Here is an 18268-nt window from a genome sequence, read left to right on the forward strand (position 1 = left end):
CCAGAGGAACTATGGGATAGGTTTTCTTCATGTCTCCCACCAAGACAGTCAGGCAGAATCCCTTGACAGAGCCCATAGATGAAGGGGGGAAGCTTGTGGCAAAGCGAATTTATTAGTAGGAAACCGAAGCTCTTTCCAGAGGAACTATGGGATAGGTTTTCTTCATGTCTCCCACCAAGACAGTCAGGCAGAATCCCTTGACAGAGCCCTCAGATGAATGGGGGAGGCTTCTGGCAAAACAGGGAGGGAGCACTCTTCCCAAAGATTCTCTTTCTAGGGTTGGAGGAGAAGGCAGATTCCGTTTGAGAAAGAGAGGGAGACAGGCTCTGTCCCCCCCCCCCCATTGATCAGAGCCCTTCCCTGCCTGGGCGAGATCAGATGCCTCCTCGTGAGGAGCCTTCCCTTCCCTGCCTGGGCGAGATCAGAGTCCAAGCGGGCAGGGAATGGCTCTTAGAGGAGCCTTCCCTTCTTGCCTCTCCTCCGTTAGAAATGGGCTCTCCCCACACAGAGGGAAGGTTGCAATCCACCGGGAGAAGCCTTGTAGTCCTTTGCAGATGCAGGCGCTTGAGCAGCCGGGACTTCAGGCGCTTAAAGCGCTGAAGAGATTAAGCGCCTGTAAACCATTAAAATAAAAAATAAAAATAATCCTTATCTCTTATTGAAAGACCACAGCGAACAAAGGGGTGAGGGAAGCAAAAATGGCGACAGCCACGACGGATGGGGACAGAAAGGGCAACTCCCCCAATGACAGTCCCCATCGCAGTCAGCTCCTCCCATCCTTCTAGCCCGATTCAAATGCTATCGTTCTCATCTAAATACTCCGGTTCCTAACTCGAATCAAGGGAAAAACACTAGGTAGGACCCTAGTGTTTTTTTTAACACGCGTTAAATGAGGAAAACACGGATTTAAATTTTAACCCGCTTCTGGATTCGATTTCTTGTGGGAACAACGATTCCGGGTTGGTCTAGAACTGTTCTAGATTTAAACCGAATCCTAATGGGCACGCTGCCTAATGAAATCGATTCAGAACGCGGGGTTTCCCCTAGTGGGAACAAGCTCTAAGATACACAGATGACACAATACTACTAGCAGAAATAAAAACCTGAAGAAGGTCAAGGAAGAAAGTGCCAAGCTTGGATTCATGCTAAACATTAAAAAAACAAAAGTAATGGCCACAGAAGATCTACAAGAATTCACCATGGACAATGATATAATTGAAATAGTTAAAGAATTCTCATACCTTGGTTTAAATATTGATCAGAACGGATACTGCCATCAAGGAAACAGGAAGGCTGGGACTGGGAAGGCAGCTATGAAAGAAATGGATAGGGTCATAAAGTGTAAAGACATAATTCTGAACCTAAAGTAAGGATAGTACAAGCCATTGTATTACAGTGTATGGATGTGAGAGCTGGACAGTGAAAAAAGCTGATAGAAAGAAAATTGGCTCTCTAGAACAGATCAAGCTGAAACTGTCTCTGGAAGCCAAGATGACTAAGTTGAGGTTGTATTTTTGCTGCATTATGAGGAAAAATGAATAATTAGAAAAGGCAGTGAAGCTATGAAAGTGGAAGGCAATAGAAAGAGAAGAAGACCACATGCCAGATGGCTAGATTTGATCAGGGAGGACACAGGCCTGAGTCTGCAGGACCTGAGCAGAAAGGTAGAGGACAGGGGGTCTTCAAGAGAGTTGCTATGAGTCAAAGTCAACTCAAGGACAGTTAACAAAAGACAAATAGATTAAAGTGTTGTTTAGTCCTTAGATTCCAAGAGTATATCCACACTACACAATTATACCAGTCCGATACCATTTTAACTGTCATGGATCCTTCCTGTGGAATCCTGGGATTTGTTGTTTGCTGAAGAGGTGCCTAGAAATGCTCCTGTAGTGTTGCAGTTTAAGTGTGCATCCCCTAGCACAAACTAAAAATCCCAGGATTCTGTAAAATAGAGACCTTGCAATTGGAGTGATATCAACCTGATACAATAGAGCAGTGTGGATTCATCTCAAGACACATGTTCTTCTACAGAGATGATTTCTCTCCTAGACCTATGTGATGTGTGTCCTTGTTGATTCTCTGTCATATTTTTCAAATCATTTTTAACATCTCAGTCTATTGCTAATGATTCTGGTGGCCACATTATTTTTTTTTCTTTTAGTGACAAGTACCAGGTATTTGATTCTGCTGCCCGAGGACTTCTTCGGGTAGAGGAGTTGGAGGACCAAGGACAGAGCTTGGCCAATGTCTTTATCCTAAGGCTGCTGGAAAATGCAGATGATCGGGAAGTCAGCTACATGCTGAAGGCATCATCCCAGTAAGTACAGTCTGATACACAAGTGTGTTGCCTGTGTGGATGATTCTGCTGAATTTGCTTAAACACAATGTATTTGGGTCTCTTGTGGTTCATAGGATAATCTTTGAGCTTGTCTCTCAAAGATTGAGCCTACTCTCCCACACCATTTGCCAGGTATATTGGATAGTGTCTCCTTCTGACATGTCCAAAAACGGAGAAAATCAGTTCCTTTCTCCTCTCTGATGAACTTGCACTAGCCCCTCCCCCCCCAACAATCCTCGAGTCTTTCAGTGGCTTCTGGATCCAGAGGGGTCACATGTTTGAGATATCTATATAAAGAGAATGACACCTAAACAGAACGTAGAGCTCTAAAGTAAAAAAAAAGTATTTGGTCCCAAGCAATGCACTTGTTTTTTCCAGTTTTGTTTGATGCTGAATTTGGTGCTGAAAGTTGGGGGGGGGGGGGGTGTTCCTTCTTTCTTTCTGCTTGTTTTTAGCAGGATCTAACTCCATATATCTGATCCATACCGAACCCCACTGTATCCACTCAGGACCTTTCCTCCTGTGGAGGAGGCTACCACTGTGGTGAAGGAGAAGGGCAAAAACACCCTCCTGACTTTGCAGTGGCAGCTCCCGCCTCAGGAGTAAGCCACTGCTGCAGCAAAGGAGAAGAGCAAGTATGCCCCTTTTGGCTGCCCTCCAGAAGCTCCCCTGGTACACATACACATACACACCACACCGGGAGACACCACACATGGGAATACCACTGGTTCAAACCACTACACCACACTGGTTCTCTTTAACCCAGACAGCCAGCTGTGAAAATCACTTACATATTAACTGGATAAACTGGGTTTAAAATACTATGGCGCGTTACAGACGGGCCCATGAGGCGCCGTCATCACGTGCGAGGGGCGGCGCTTCCTGACACGCCTTGCCCCTCACGCGTAATGACTACGTCAAAATGGCGGTGCTGCATACAGATGAGTGCCACCATTTTGATGTAGCGGACGCTCTGCATCCGCACGTCGCGCAGCAGAAGTGACGCCGCGAGTGCGCGCTTTGGCACTTGCGGTGTCTCTTCCGGGCCACAGGAAGGAGTGTGAAAATCGCGCTCCTTTGCAGCGTCTGGGAACCGCGCCATTTGGCTATTGCGGTTCCCGGATGCTGCAACTGATGGCAGCGTGAGACTGCCCCTTCTGGGCCATCTATAACACGCCTATGATAATGTTCTATAAACAAATAGATATAAACGAATCTGCCTTTTTGTCCTTTGTTCAGTTTTTTTATCCTCTTTTATCAAGCTTTTTTCATCTACCTGATGACAATATTTAAGATCTTAAATCCATGGTCAGAAGCAAGTTTCATGGGCCTTTTTCAACTGTTCCTAAAATGAATATAAAATGTTAGAGCTAATAAGCAAATAAGTGTTGGATTTGTTTGTTTGTTTGTTTCAAAATTCACTTTGGAAGGTACAGAACTTTAAAGCCACATCATTATAATTAAATGCCCATAGCATGTGGGCTGTAGTGTGTTGCCCCAATCTTCATCTATTACACAGCTTTGTAGCTGACTTTCCCCTTGCACTGCTTCCAGTACTTCTATTTTTGTGTTAAATTGCATACTTAAACACTGCAAGGAGCTGTGTTCATCTTCTTGCAAGTAGAGGCTGTTTTAGTTTTGCAGGATTTTGAGAACTGATGGTTTTTAAAGAAATAACTTTTAGAAAGGTGCTGTATTGTTTCTATTGTTTTAACTGTACTGTTCTTTTCAACTATTTTTTATCATTTTAAACTTGTTTTTAAATGTTAAATGTTGTTAAATTAAAATTCCAATTTAATGTCAATCTTTTATATGTTTTAACTTTGTTGTATTTTCATTAGTTGAATCTCAGTTTTAGTGGAAAGGTGGGGTACAAAGCTAATCAGTTATTATCACAATCACCAAAATATCCCAGAATAGCTATGTTGCTAATGACATCCTGCTAAGAAAAATTAGTGAAAAAAATGTTAATGTCCAGCATTTGTTTGAATAGATGAGTTCTCAGTTATCTGTTACAACAATATTTTGTGGAGCAAGAGTAATGATGTGGCAAAGATGGTGAAATGTTTCCATGTTTACTGCTTTTATCATATAATTTTTGTCTCTCCCTCTTCACTGCCCCATTCCAGTGAACAATCCTTAGGAATAAGGTGTTCAGCTCTATAACTGTTGTAACACTTGTTTTTAGCTATGCGGGAAAGAAGAAGGCAAAATTCACAACTTTCACTCAAGCCACAGTGTTTATGACAGCATCAGAGCCAAAAGGAATATGAGGGAAACCATACTGCTTCTCCTTTTTGGCCATAAGGCTGGTGTTGAGACCTACATTCAGTGAGACCCTACAGTGAAGCTAATCACATCTCCTGGTTCTTTGAACTTCTAAGAGAGGGTCAAATGGACTCCCCTTTTTCTTCTTTACATGTTTATTATGATCTCCTGAATCACCTCTAACTTCCCTCATTAAAAGAGAATAGATGTTTCAGGTATTTCAGGAAACAATGCATGTAAATAAAAGTGAAAAAACAATGGGACAACGACTGCAGAATGCATCTGTCATTGTGAAGTCGAAGACTTTCATGGCCGGCATCCATAGTTTTTTATGGGTTTTTTCGGGCTATGTGGCCATGTTCTAGAAAAGTTTATTCTTGACGTTTCGCCAGCATCTGTGGCTAGCATCTTCAGAGAATGCTTTCCAGGAAAGGAGTTGGGTATATATATACTGTGTGAACCTGGGAAGGCAGGAGTGATTTGCATGTGGATTGTTCTGTTGTTAATGGCAGGCCCCAGGATGGGAGGGTATGCAAAAGAGGATTAGATGCTGGCGAAACGTCAGGAACAAACTCTTCTAGAACATGGCCACATAGCCTGAAAAACCCATAAAAAACCATCTGTCATTGCTTAGTCAAGTTTTTCTGCAATATGTCCAGGTTCTTTCAGTATAGTTCATCAGTTTAACCTGAACACGTTCGTGTATTACCTTGTGCACGACATTTTAACCAGTGAGTGGGAGCAGATGAGTCAGGATGCATAAATGTCTTGCTGACAAGTGATGCTTTATAGGCTTGGTTGACAGGATAGAGGGAACTCTTGGATTTCACCTATTCATACATTAAGAAAGGTGCAGCATTATACAGTATAAGGGTGTTGTGAGAGCTAGGTTTTAGCAATGAAAATAAGAAAGATTCCATCAACAAGGGGGAAAGGAAAACAATAGAGCAAATGGTATGTGTATGTCAGAGAACTGACAGGGAAGGGAAAATGTCTGTCAGCCAAAAAATATGAAAATATGAAAAGTACTGTTTCTACTGCCTCTTTCCAAAACTGAGTAGAAAAAAAGTTACTGTATTCTCTCTTCTTATACTTCTACCCCATACAGAAGTGAAATGAAACGCTGGATGATCTTACTGGCCCCAAACAGGCGAACCAAGTTTGTTTCCTTTACATCCAGGCTGATGGGTAAGTGGGACAACAGAAAGAGGGAGGGATGATGGGTAGATGCCATCTGGACAGTTTCAAAGAGCATTTCTTGTTTGCTGGTTGTAGTTATGTTGGTTTTAGGATGCAAACATAAGTCAGGTATTATTTGTGGAACAAACATGTAAAACCTAAATTCTGAGGATCAGCTTTGAGTTGTTCCCTGCAGTATGAGTTTCCAGAGTTATTAGCTTTTCTACCTGCCTTATTCAAGCAACAATTTCAAGCTGTGTGTCAGGGTTTTGTATAGTTTAAGTGTCCCGTACTTGTTTGCTCCCCAATTATCCCTATCCCTAGAGATTCATCTTCACTATGTTCTTTGTTGCATTCAAGTGAAGGTGGATGATCTGAGTTCCCCAGATTTCTTACACAAGTCTTGTAGCATGAGTAGATGGGCAGTGGATTAAACTATTCCACAACCAGCCAGTACCCTCACTGGCCATTGTATTGAAACATTTGTTGCAATGACACAGCCCATTGGGTTACTTTTTCATCTGGGATACACGTGTTCTCTAGCCATATGGTTCTCAAACTGTGGGGCAGGACCCCCAAGGGGCAAGAGAGTTGCTCAAAAGGGGTGTAAGATTGCTGCTGCTGCTCCTCCTCGTCTTTCTCCTCCTCTTCTCAAACTTTTTCTGTCCTGGAGGGGAAGAGAAAAGCAAGGAGGGCATTTGGAGCAGCTGCCTCTGCCTGAGAAAGGAGAGGGAGGAAAAAGAGCAGGGAAGCTTACTAGATCATGGCCTCAGGCAGGGCCCATCCTGAGCTGCTATGACTAGTCATAACTGACTGTAGGGGATGGTACTCATTTTCATTTCTTAAGTCAGAGCCAGTGTTGTCCAAGGACTGCTCTAGTGGTCATGTGGCCAGCATAACTCCACCAAACGCTGTTACCTTCCCACTGAGAAGTGGTACCTATTTATCTATTTGCATTTGCATGTTTTCGAACTGCTAGGTTGGCAGAAGCTGGGACTAGAGACAGGAGTTCACCCCATCATGCAGCACCCGGGCCTCAAACTGCTAACCTGCCGGTCTTGCAATCAACAGAGCCAGCATCTTTCATACAAATTACACTAGATCATATTTTAGTTTGTCTTTCTAAGCCCAGGTATAGAGAGATAATAGGCCTGGTGATTATGTGTTATTATAGACTACAGTATTCCATATTATATAGATCTGACTTTCATTATCATCTGACTCTGCTTCAGACATCCTCTCAGTACCTAAATGGCTTGCAAGCTATATTAAACTTTTTTTTAATCTTGTTGGCAGATTGCCCTCAAGTACAGTGTGTCCATCCATATGTGGCTCAGCAGCCAGATGAGTTATCACTAGAACTGGCTGATGTACTGAACATTCTGGAAAAGACAGATGATGGTAAGAACTGACATCTCAGCAATATTTCATCTACAGATGAACAGAATTATGGCTGGAATTCAGGATTAGATTTATGGATGTGTAACTTAGAGTTAAGCATCCATAGTGAATCCATATTCATGGCTCCTACATAGCCCTATTGCCACAATTATACCTCTCCTCCCCCCCAAAAAACTACTTTACTGGGCTGTAGCCACACAGAGAGAAGGGGAGTCTGTTTTTATGATAAATGGGATGCTGGTGGATGACATCTCCCATCACCTTCCTGCCAGCCAGTGAGGCTGTGACAAGGAAGTGTAACAGGATTCCTGCTCCTGATGTTTGCCCCACTCACCAGCTGAATGAATGCGGTTGCACTTCTCTCTGTGCAGTTGCTGCCTCATGAAGTAGGTTAGGGGGGCAGGTTGGGCCAGAAGGTACTATACTTAGTATACTTAACTAAGTAGTCAATGTAAAATCTTATCTTTAAAGCCAATGCAGTGCTTGTGAACCTTAATGCTTATTGCAGAAATTCTACAGTTGTATGATAGCTTATTCTAAATACTCAGAAGAGTTTATGTTAAATAATGCTGTGATATAAAATCATATAAAAATAGGCAAACAATGAGTACACAAGAGTAAGGACAGATGCAAAAGTAAGAGAACCCCTGCTTGCATCATTTAAGGGGATAATTAGAATCAACTGCTTAAGTAATTGGTTAGCTCTGCAGAGGTGAATTTGGGAAGTCCCACCGTATAAAAGGATCAGAAACTTCATGGATTTGGTCTTCACCATATGGATGTGTGAAAATGTGTTTTGCTATGATCAAAGTTATTTCTGAGGGTCTCAAAAAAAGCAGGTATTATTGCTTATCAGTCTGGGAAGGGTTACAAAACAATTTCTAAGAATTTGAGGTTCCACCAAGCCATTGTTATACAAATAGTAATGGATAAGATTCAAGATCACAGTCATGCTACTCAGGAGTGGTAATATTCAAAGATGTAGCCGTGTTAGTCTGGATCAGTATGCAAATGGATCTATTAGCATCTTTGAGACTAACTGAGAGAAAGAAAGAAGTTGGTGGCATAAGCTTTCATAGATTTAAGTCTATGACAGTCTTAAGGAGTTCACATGCTTTTTCTTGCTACTGTACATGTATTCATGACTGGACAGCAGTTGGCCTGCTAAAGTTGATTATATATTCTTCATAATCTATTCTTCAATTCAGTACACAAATTAATGTCAAAGCATTGCAATCCCCACAAAGCTGAATTCTTATAAGCCTCTCTGAGTTGTAGCATCTGCTTCAGACTTAAAAGATTATGTAACCAGCTTTCTCTTAATACATTCTGGTATGATCTATGATTCTGTTGTTGTTTTTTAAAAAAGATTTCTTATATTGCATTGCATTTTGAACTTGTATTATATTATGATATTATTGATATATTGAGTTGTGCTAGCACCTGTTTCTTCTGGCTGTCATGTTATTATTATTTTTTTAAACCCAGGTTGGATATTTGGAGAACGTTTGCATGATCAAGAAAGAGGTTGGTTTCCCAGCTCTATGGGTGAGGAGATTATGAACCCCAAGATTCGATCTCAGAACTTGAAAGAGTGTTTTCGGGTACACAAGTCAGATGACAGTCAACGGCGGAAGATGAGCAGCAGGAACAAACAGTGATTATCGCACAGTTATCTGTTCTTTGTGAAAAGTAATTTCTGGTAGAAGCTGAGACAATGAGATTCAATACACAGAAGGTGCACAGATGTCCAAGGCTACCCACCTATAAACTTAGTGGGTTTTTCTGCATATTTGACAAAGCATGGATAATAATTCTGAAGACACACTTGAAGAGATGAGGCTGCCCTGTGCCTGTACAGAGCTGGGAGCTGTAAAGTATTTTTTCTAATGTACTACAAACTCCAAAGAGTAAATGTGTCAGCTCTGCATGGTAAGGAAACAGTGAGCACTGAACAACTGAAAAAAAACTATGTCAAATCTCTGGAGGCTAATGGCTTGATTCTGTAACGTTCCATCCAATGGTACAAGAAGGTGCAATGTTTGATTTTCTGGTTGCAAGATAGGGTCTAGGGGATTAGGAACACAGGGGCATCACACCTTTAAAATGGTGTGCTATAAACTGACTGCATCCACACCTCTACACTCAGGAAGCTTCTCTTTAGGAATGGAGCTTGAACTGACAACACTGATAGGTGTTTCTATTTTGAATGCACTGATAGAACCTGCCAAAAAATTGAATTGCAATTCTGTCTATTCTGGTTCAAAATATTTAACAGTATTAATTTATCTGCACTCTTAATCTGCCCTGAAGAAAGTTTTGAATTCTCAATTTGCAGAGGGTAATACTGAAGCAGGAAAGATTTTTTTTAAATAAAAGGTAGAATTAGAAGCTGCAGTTCTGTATTTTATAGCACCAAGCCTGCTAACCATCCTGTGGTTCTCAAATTACAAATGGACATACTGAGCCAGACAATTTGTCTCTCATTCCTGGCCCAAAGCTTTCTGTTTTGTAAAAAAAACCCCATCACTTTGACCATGATTATCCACTTGCAGTTGCATTTTATTACCAAAACACACATTATTGTCACCTATGTGTGTGTACCTTCAAGTAACCTATTTATGGCAATCTCATGAATTTCTTTGGGTTTTCTTAGGCAATGAATATTCAGAAGTGGTTTTGTCAGCTTTTCCTCTGAAAAATAGCCTACCACTAGCTCCCACAAATAAAGAGTGCAGGGATGCTGAAAGAAGATAGCAGAGTGAATACTACATAGTTAGACTTTCCTAAATGAGTTCTACATTGAATTATATGGAGTAAAGAAGGACATGGTTGAGTTTCCCATAAGTAGTTTTCATTGGGTCTGGTTCCAGTACTTAGAAATTGTTTGTCTGTTAAACTAAAAACAAAAGCAGTATACAATGTTTGGGATGCTAAATCAGCATGCTTTACATTCTTTGGGATGCTACATCTGAGAATCTAGAGAACTCATTTGTGAGCAGACCAGCCAAGTTCAGTAGAACATACTGTTTTTCCTTGGTGTATATATGATCCCTAAGCAGAGTGCTTTAAACAATATTTCTTTCAAATTCAGAGAGTTCTAAATGGAAAGCATCCTTGCCAATATTGGAGGATGATACACTTCCAATATTCACGCTAGGTACATACACTCAGAAGTCTTAACATAAAAGATGGCACACTTTTTAATTAAATGTTGTCTGAACATATTGTACTGATGCACATCAGTTGAGCAGTCTGTGTATAATACTTTTTAGCTGGTGTATATATAAAAGCTTTAAAAGCCAAAAGGAACAGGGACGTATCTCCTCTTTTAATGCAAATGTTGTAAGCATCAACAAGATGTTTCTGGAAGGAAAGAAATGATCAACAGAGAGAATTTGTCAAAGGACAATCACATGGTCAAACATGAGACAGACCAACAGATTAAAAGATTGTAAAGCATTTTGCATATTAAAAATGTTAAATAAATAATAATTGGTGTTTATTCAATGGAAACACTCCAAAACCTTCTTTACCGTTTATGTATTTATTTCATTTATATGTTGCCTTTCTCTCAGAGTGAGACCCAAGGCAGCTTCCAGAAATAGTACAGTCAACCCTCCACATTTGTGGCTTTGACTTTTGCAGTTTTGATTATTTGGGGATTTGATTAATATGTTCTCTCTAGTTCCTCTAGAGAGATTCTGCTGGAAATTGACCAGAGAGTTGTGCTGGAGATCTAGAGATTACTACTTCTCTAGGCATTTGTAGGTCCTCTGGCATGATTATATGGTCAAGTTTTGGCAGATGTTGACCACAGGGCAGTGCTGGAGGACCTAGAGATTCCTAGAGAGGTGGTATTTCAGGTAAAAAGAAGGGTGTTTTTTTATTCACGGTTTTTCAACTTTCACAGGGGCCCTGTGCCCTAAGCACAGCAAATGGGGATGTGGCCCACTGTACAGTCAAATTTAAAAACAAGTTAATTCACTTCATAAAACACATTGAAATTATTCTAAAAACCACCAAAAGTTTAAAAGATAAATAACACATCCTCAACAAAAAACAAACGAAAAACCCTACTTATACATTGAAAGCCTGCTTAACAAAAAACATCTTTGGAGGAAGGGAGCCAACCTAACCTCCCGTGGAAGGTTGGGAACAGCCACTGAGAAGGCTGACTTCTGTGCCTTTGATGGTGGCAGGGCCGAACGAAAGCCTTCCCATATAGATCTTAGAGCTCTGGCAGGTTCATATCGGGAAAAACATTCTTTCAGATAATCTGGATTCAAGCCTTATAGGGCTTTATACGTCATGACAAGTTGTGCCTGGAAGTGAACCAGTTGCCGATGGAGCTGTTTTAACAAACATGTTATATGCTCCCTACTACTGGCCCCAGTCAACATTCTGATTACAGCAGTTTGAACCCACCAATGCTTCTGAGCATTTTCTAAAGGCGGCCCCAGGTAGAGTGCATTACAGAAGTCCAAATGGGAGTTAATCCAGACATGTTTCACAATACAGTATATAGATCTGACTTCTCAAGGAATGGCAAAGTTGATGGACTAGTTTTAGTTCTGCAAATGGACTCCCAGCCACTGCTGAAGGATCACTTCACAGCAGGTGCCCTTCCACAAGGCATAGGGGGTAACTAAGGGTTATATAAACAAGGGTTTGTGTATATTGTAATTCAAGCTTTCCCCAGGCAATTCAGAAGAGTTATATACCAAGTCAGCTAGCTCTGCTCACTCTCTGCCTGATTTGCAGCTCTCAGACCAAAATCTTTCAGCAGGAGATGTCAGGGCTAGAAGCTGAAACCCTTTGCAAAGCACACAAACGCTTTAGGCTGCCTTCAAAGCCTTTCTTTGCTTAAGTATCCAGACAAATAATGTTTTCATTGTACTTTTTACCATAACTTTTTTTAAAAAATTCATCCAGCTCTTAGAGCCAGATTAAAAAGGAGGAGGGATATCACATTTATTTGCCTAGTGGACAAAGTCAGATGGAGAAAGTAGCAGAAAGGAGAGAAGAAACATTCCATTTGGGGCTACAAAAGGCAACCAAAGGTACTGGGCTAGAACAGCAGTGTTGTGTAAGTTGCCATTAACTTGCTTGCCTTCCTCTGTTTCCCTCCAAATCTGATTTTTGGTGTGAATCTGTGAGGTGCATGAAGAGCTGCAGGGAGGATTAGGAATTTGATCCACCAGTAGTCTCAGTTCACCACTGGATATAACTAGAGATATAAAGTTTCCAGAAATCTTTAAGCCATTGAGGCATGGCTTTTAAAACCTTTCTTTCTTTCTTTCTTTCTTTCTTTCTTTCTCTTTTATAAAGAAAAACCAGGTAATTTTTGGACAAATTGAATGCAATATGACAATACTTAAATATTGTAAGTCATTTTGTTAATTTAGGAATATGTATAACATATGAAAAGTACTGCTTGTTGAGAAAATGATCACAAATTGAATTTGTTTTTTAAATTTTTATTTGTTACAAATGGAGCTTCTGAGTCTTAAACTGTAAGGAATACCTGAACTAATAAGAAACCTCTTTGCTTTTGTCAGTTTATGAAGAGCAAGCTGAACTATCAACATAGGTAAAACAAGCAAAATTATTTTGCCTCCTCTACTCCTGCTATGCCTCCTCCCTCCCTCCCTCCCTCCCTCCCTCCCTCCCTCCCTCCCTCTACTCTCCTCCTCCTTCTCTCCTTCCCTTCTGAGTCCTGCCTGGGGGCCCCAGCGGTGGCAGACAAGGCTGCCGGACGGAGCTTGATGGATGGGCCTTGTCCAGCATGCCTCCGTCCATCCTCCAACGATGTCCAAGACAGAGGCATGTCCAACGAGCCCCGGCAGCCTGGAGGACAAAGGCGATGACGGCGGTGGAGCTCCTTGGACGTGCCTTCGTCCTGGACGTCATTGGAGGATGGACGGAAGCACGTCCAACAAGCCCCGGCTGGCAGCCTTCTCCGCCGCTGCCGCCGCCACTGCCAGGGCCCCCAGGCAGGACTCAGGAGGGGAGGAGGAGGAGGGGAGGGAGGTATGGCCGGGAGAAGGGGTGGAGAGGGGCTACCAGGGCAGATTCAAATCCACCCTGGGTTCCCACTGGGCTGAATCGATTTATTGTCAAATCGATTCAGCCCAAAAAGGAACGGGAAAACCCAGAACCTTTTTGACGTGGGCTAACTGGGGGGAAAGCATGCCCCCCCCTTTGGAATTGATTCCAAATCGATTCCCAAGTGGGAACCATAGTGGTTTAAACTGGATTGTGATTCGACACAATCCAGTTTAAACAATAGTGGGACTGGGCCCTGTGAAACCTTGTCATTAACAGTCCTGCCCAGGTCTCAGGAACTCAGAGCCATTTGATTGAATCAATCAGTCTTTAATGTGGTCTTTCTCTTTTCGTATTTTTCATACCACTTTACCCAGCATTATCATATTTCTTAATGAATCAAGTCATCTTATGTTATGTTCAGAGTTGGGTGGGTTGAATTTAGTCATCTTGGCTTCTAGTGAGAGTTCAGGCCTACTTGATCTTGGGTCCATTTGTCTTTTTAGTAGTCAATGGTATCCATAATATTATTCCATAACAACACCACCCCCAATTTTTTCCAGAAAAGGCATTAAAATAGGACAAGATGTTTCCCCCTTGAATTTTTCATTTTTTTCCTGGACCTTCATATCTCTAGGTACAACGCAGTACAAATCTGGATGACTATCACCTGTTAAATTTTGTGGGGGGGGGGGGGGAGGAAGGAACTGTTCTTTTTTTTAGTGGTGTAAATTGAAATGTGCTAATAATTTCTTGTTCTGTCACCATTTGAAGGAAAGCCTAACTTTGGCTCTAGGTCTTCTTTCGGCAGTTGTTTCTGTCTAACCACATTAAAACCAGAACTAGGGAATGAGCAGCAGTGAAGCCATTTAACTATGCCATTCTGAATTGTTTCAGCCTTACATTTGTCTTGTCAGAAAGATTATTCAACCATGGGACATGGCCTAAAATTAAGGGTTGGCATTCTGTGTTGCAGTTATGGATTCTACACCTAGCGTTACAGATCCTTAGCTGCTCTGTATTCACCCAGTCATGATTGTAGCACTGTTGCCAAGATGGTAAATACTGTATTTCCCAAAGCTATTTTATTAGATAGCAGCCACATCAAGAGATGGAAGTCGATTTTGCTGGTGATCAGGGCATGCGTCAGTCACTTTTTCACCCATTTCCTGCTATTGATAGAGTTTGTGATAATCAGAAGCAGGAACCTTATCACAATTCCTTGCTGCAGCCTCATTCGGTGGTGGGAAGCGGGTGGAAATGTTGCCCTCCTAAACAATTTCTGCCAGCTAAACTGATTCCCATCTCTCTCTCTCTCTCTCTCTCTTTTTCAGTGCAGCTGCTGCCTGGTAAAGTAGGTTGGGAGGCAGTCATGCTGGGAGATGTTACTTAGTGAAATATGTAGATAACTAAGTAGGTGATTTTTAAAACAAATAGCCCTCCACATTTAATAAGAATAAGAATAAGAATACTGTTTATTTATAGCCCACTTTTCCAAAGAGATCAAAGCAGGTTACAACAAAGGTACTACACAATGTACAAATTTACAAACAGCATCCACATAAAAAATCCATGACAATACATCAGAGTATTAAAAACAAGATAAAAATTACAAGGTTAAAACCACAACAATAACTAGCTTAAAATGCTAGTGTAACGGGGAGAGAGCAGAAATCACAGCGTCTGGGGGAAAGCCTGTTGGAAGAGTAAGGTCTTCAACTTCTTTCTGAACAGGTCAAGGGAGGTAACCGAGCGGAGCTCGCCGGGAAGAGAGTTACAAAGCTGCGGGGCCGAGTTGGGAAACGCCCTCTGTGCAGTCACAGTGTACTTCGTATCAGGAACCCTCAACAATTGCTTCCCGGCCGATCGGAGAGTGCGGGGCGGATTATATGGGGAGAGGCGGTCCTCCAAGTACCCTGGGCCCAAGCCATTTAGGGCTTTATAGGTCATTACCAACACCTTGTATTGGGCTCGGAAGTGAATGGGCAACCAATGAAGATCTTGCAAAATAGGTGTTATGTGGCTAGTCCTGGAGCATCCAGTGACTAACCTAGCTGCCATATTCTGCACTAATTGAAGCTTCCGAGTTTGGTACAAGGGTTGCCCCATGTAGAGCGCATTACAGAAATCCAACCGAGAGGTTACCAGAGCATGTACCACCGTTTCAAGGTCCCCCCCGGCCCAGGAAGGGTCGCAGCTGGCGTATCAGCCGAAGCTGATAACAAGTGTTCCTGACTGTCGCATCCACCTGAGATGGAGCAACGAGTCCAGAAGCACCCCCAGACTGCGAACTGAGTCCTTCAGGGGAAGCGTGACCCCATTCAGGACAGGTGGACAAATCTCCATCCCCAGGCCCGGGGAACCTATCACGAGTACTTCCGTTTTCTCTGGATTCAAGCTGAGTCTGTTTTCCCTCATCCAGCCCATTACTGACTCCAGACAGGCATCTAGAGGAGAGATGCCATCCCTGGTCGCTGCATCAGTCGGAGACACAGAGAAACATATTTGGGTATCATCAGCGTACTGATAACACCGTGCCCCGTGTCTCCGGATATCTCACCCAGCGGTTTCATGTAAATGTTAAATAGCATTTAAATTTGCAGCTTTAACTTATGCAGATTTGATTATTTGCAGATTTAATTGATGTATTCTCTCTAGGAATCACTAGGTCTGCCAACATTACTCAGAGTCACTCTGGAGGACCTAGAGATTCCTAGAGAAAACACTTCTTTAAGCATTTGTAGATCCTCCAGCGCAATTTTATGGCCAGCCTCCAGCTGATGTTGACCATGGAGCTGCACTAGAAGACCTAGAGATTCCCAGAGAAATATTCTCTCAAGTTAAAAAAGAAAACCCAAAACAGTAGTTTTATTTGCAGTTTTTTTAAACTTTCATGGGGGTCCTGTGCCCCCAACCCCAGTGAATGTGTAGGGCCTTCTGTATATTATTTCCCCCATTGAATACCATTTTAAATTGTACAATGCAATATTATGTGCATTGGCTATGATATAGAAAGAAAAACATTTCCTGGTATTGGTATCATTGTTTACCCAGGAGCAGGAAAAGTGAAGATCCCCACTGTAGCCCTTGACCCTCTCAGATTTCTGCAGGATCATCCTCTCCTGGGCAAAAAAAGGGTACATTGCCTCCCTTAGGAGCTCCCAGTAGTGCAGATCACTATTTCAAAAGCCTGGTGATTCCTTTTGCATTATATAACACCAAAAAAACGCTCCTATAGCCCTGGCATTATCAGATGGGGGACGGGACAGGAACAGGAGTGAAGGGGATCGCTCTCCCATCCTTATCCCGTCCTTATTGTAATTGCGTGAACAAATATCATATATGTCACACTTATCCGGTGATTATCCTGTCAGCGATGAGGAATTGCCCTATCACAAGTATTAACAGGTTATTCTGTTAATGAAAAATGAAGGCAAATGGCGATGAATTCACCTCATTGTCAGGATAATGACCAGATAAGAGTAACGTTGGATGGGACAAGGACATCCTTTTCCCCATGGGATAATCTCCATTGTCACAGTAACCAGCACAAAGTGATTTCATGTATTTTTCAAAACCAGATTACAAGTGCGCCTGAATAAAACAGTGGTGGGGGGATAACAAATTTTCTTGTTTCTTGTGAACAAACAACCCATTTCAAGGCCAGATGTCTGTATTCCTTTCATTTTATTTCTCCCAGTTTTTGTTGTTGTTAACCACCTTCAAATAGATCTTAACTCATGTTGACCCTGTGGATGAGACATCTCCAAGACTACCTATCCGGCACTACTCTGCTTAGTTTTTGCAGATTCATACCTGTAATTTCTTTAAGAGAGTCCATCTATCTAGTATGCAGCCTTCCTCTCTTTTTACTTCCCTCCACCTTTCCTATAATTATCGGCTTTTCTAATGAGTCATGGCTTCTCATGACATGGCCAAAATATGACAGCCTCAATTTTATTGTCTTGTCCGGCTTGATCTCTTCTAGGACCTATTTGTTTGATTTTTTTCGGCTGTCTGTGGTAACCTCAGCACTCTTCTCCAGCACCACATCTGAAATGAATTTATTTTCTTATCCATTTTCTTAATTGTTCAGCTCTCACATCCATTCATGGTTATAGGAAATACAATGGCTTGTGCAATTCTAACTTTCATGCTTAGTTGTATATCTTTTCTCTTTAAGATCCTTTCTAGATCTTTCATAGCTGCCCTCCCCATTCTTGGTCGTCTTCTGATTTCTTGACTGCAGTCTCTGTTCTCATCTGTATGATCCAAGATATTAGAACTCTTACTATTTATGTTAGCTAATCGTCTGGGTTTTATGTGTGTAGATCTTCATTATTTTTGTTTTCTTTATGTTCAACAGTAAGCGGCCTTTGCACTTCCTTCCTTGAACTTCCTTCGTAGTTAATTTCGGTCTGTGGTGTTTTCTGCTAGTAGTATGGCATCGTTTGCGTATCTTAGATTGTAGATCCTTTGTCTTATTTTCACTTCTCCTTCCTCTGTGTCCAAGCCTGCTCTTCATATAATATTTACTGCATATAAATTGAACAGATAGGGTGAAAGTATGCAGCCTTGCCTGACTACTTTGTGAATTGTTAACATCCAGTGTTAACAACATTAATACAGCTGGCCCTCTGTATCTGTGGATTCTGCATCCATGGATTCAACCATCCATGGCTTGAAAATATTTTTTTAAATTCCAAAAAGCAAACCTTGTTTTGTTTTTCATTTTATGTAAGGTATACTATTATACTATGACATTGCATATAATGGGATTTGAGCATCCATGGATTTTGGTATCCATGGAGGGTCCTGGAACCAAACCCCAGCAGATACCAGGGGTCCACTTACTATGCTAACCAAGGCTTTTCTTACTTATTACAGGAGCTCATCTAAGTTTGCTGATCTACATTTCAGTCAGACTGGTATATAATGGTTGCACTTTTTTATTTACTCTTTATTGTTATGGAAGTACACATATATAGCTTGTAAGACACTAAAACAACAAAGACTTGAATAAGAGCATTGAAA

The 18268-nt window shown here is 41.6% G+C and overlaps 1 protein-coding gene and 1 long non-coding RNA gene across 6 annotated transcripts in view; both read left to right on the forward strand.

Annotated features, from left to right (window-relative positions):
• The window catches only part of NGEF (neuronal guanine nucleotide exchange factor), a 98523-nt gene extending 87807 nt beyond the window's left edge, over positions 1–10716 (forward strand). For all 3 annotated transcript variants that reach the window (XM_042459027.1, XM_042459029.1, XM_042459030.1), the window contains 4 exons: positions 2162–2317; positions 5715–5794; positions 7082–7186; positions 8675–10716. In XM_042459027.1, coding sequence (XP_042314961.1) covers positions 2162–2317; positions 5715–5794; positions 7082–7186; positions 8675–8847 — 514 coding nt within the window. In that variant the 3' untranslated portion in view covers positions 8848–10716. The remainder of the gene's footprint in view (positions 1–2161; positions 2318–5714; positions 5795–7081; positions 7187–8674) is intronic.
• A 196-nt stretch (positions 10717–10912) lies between these two features.
• Positions 10913–18268, forward strand: part of LOC121924973 — a 39782-nt gene continuing 32426 nt past the window's right edge. For 2 of the 3 annotated variants that reach the window (XR_006102773.1, XR_006102771.1), the window contains exon 1: positions 10913–12275. This is a non-coding gene — a long non-coding RNA (uncharacterized LOC121924973). The remainder of the gene's footprint in view (positions 12276–18268) is intronic. The other variant, XR_006102772.1, reaches the window with a different exon arrangement.

Source organism: Sceloporus undulatus, chromosome 3 (assembly GCF_019175285.1).
Source record: "Sceloporus undulatus isolate JIND9_A2432 ecotype Alabama chromosome 3, SceUnd_v1.1, whole genome shotgun sequence".
NCBI lineage: Eukaryota > Metazoa > Chordata > Lepidosauria > Squamata > Phrynosomatidae > Sceloporus > Sceloporus undulatus.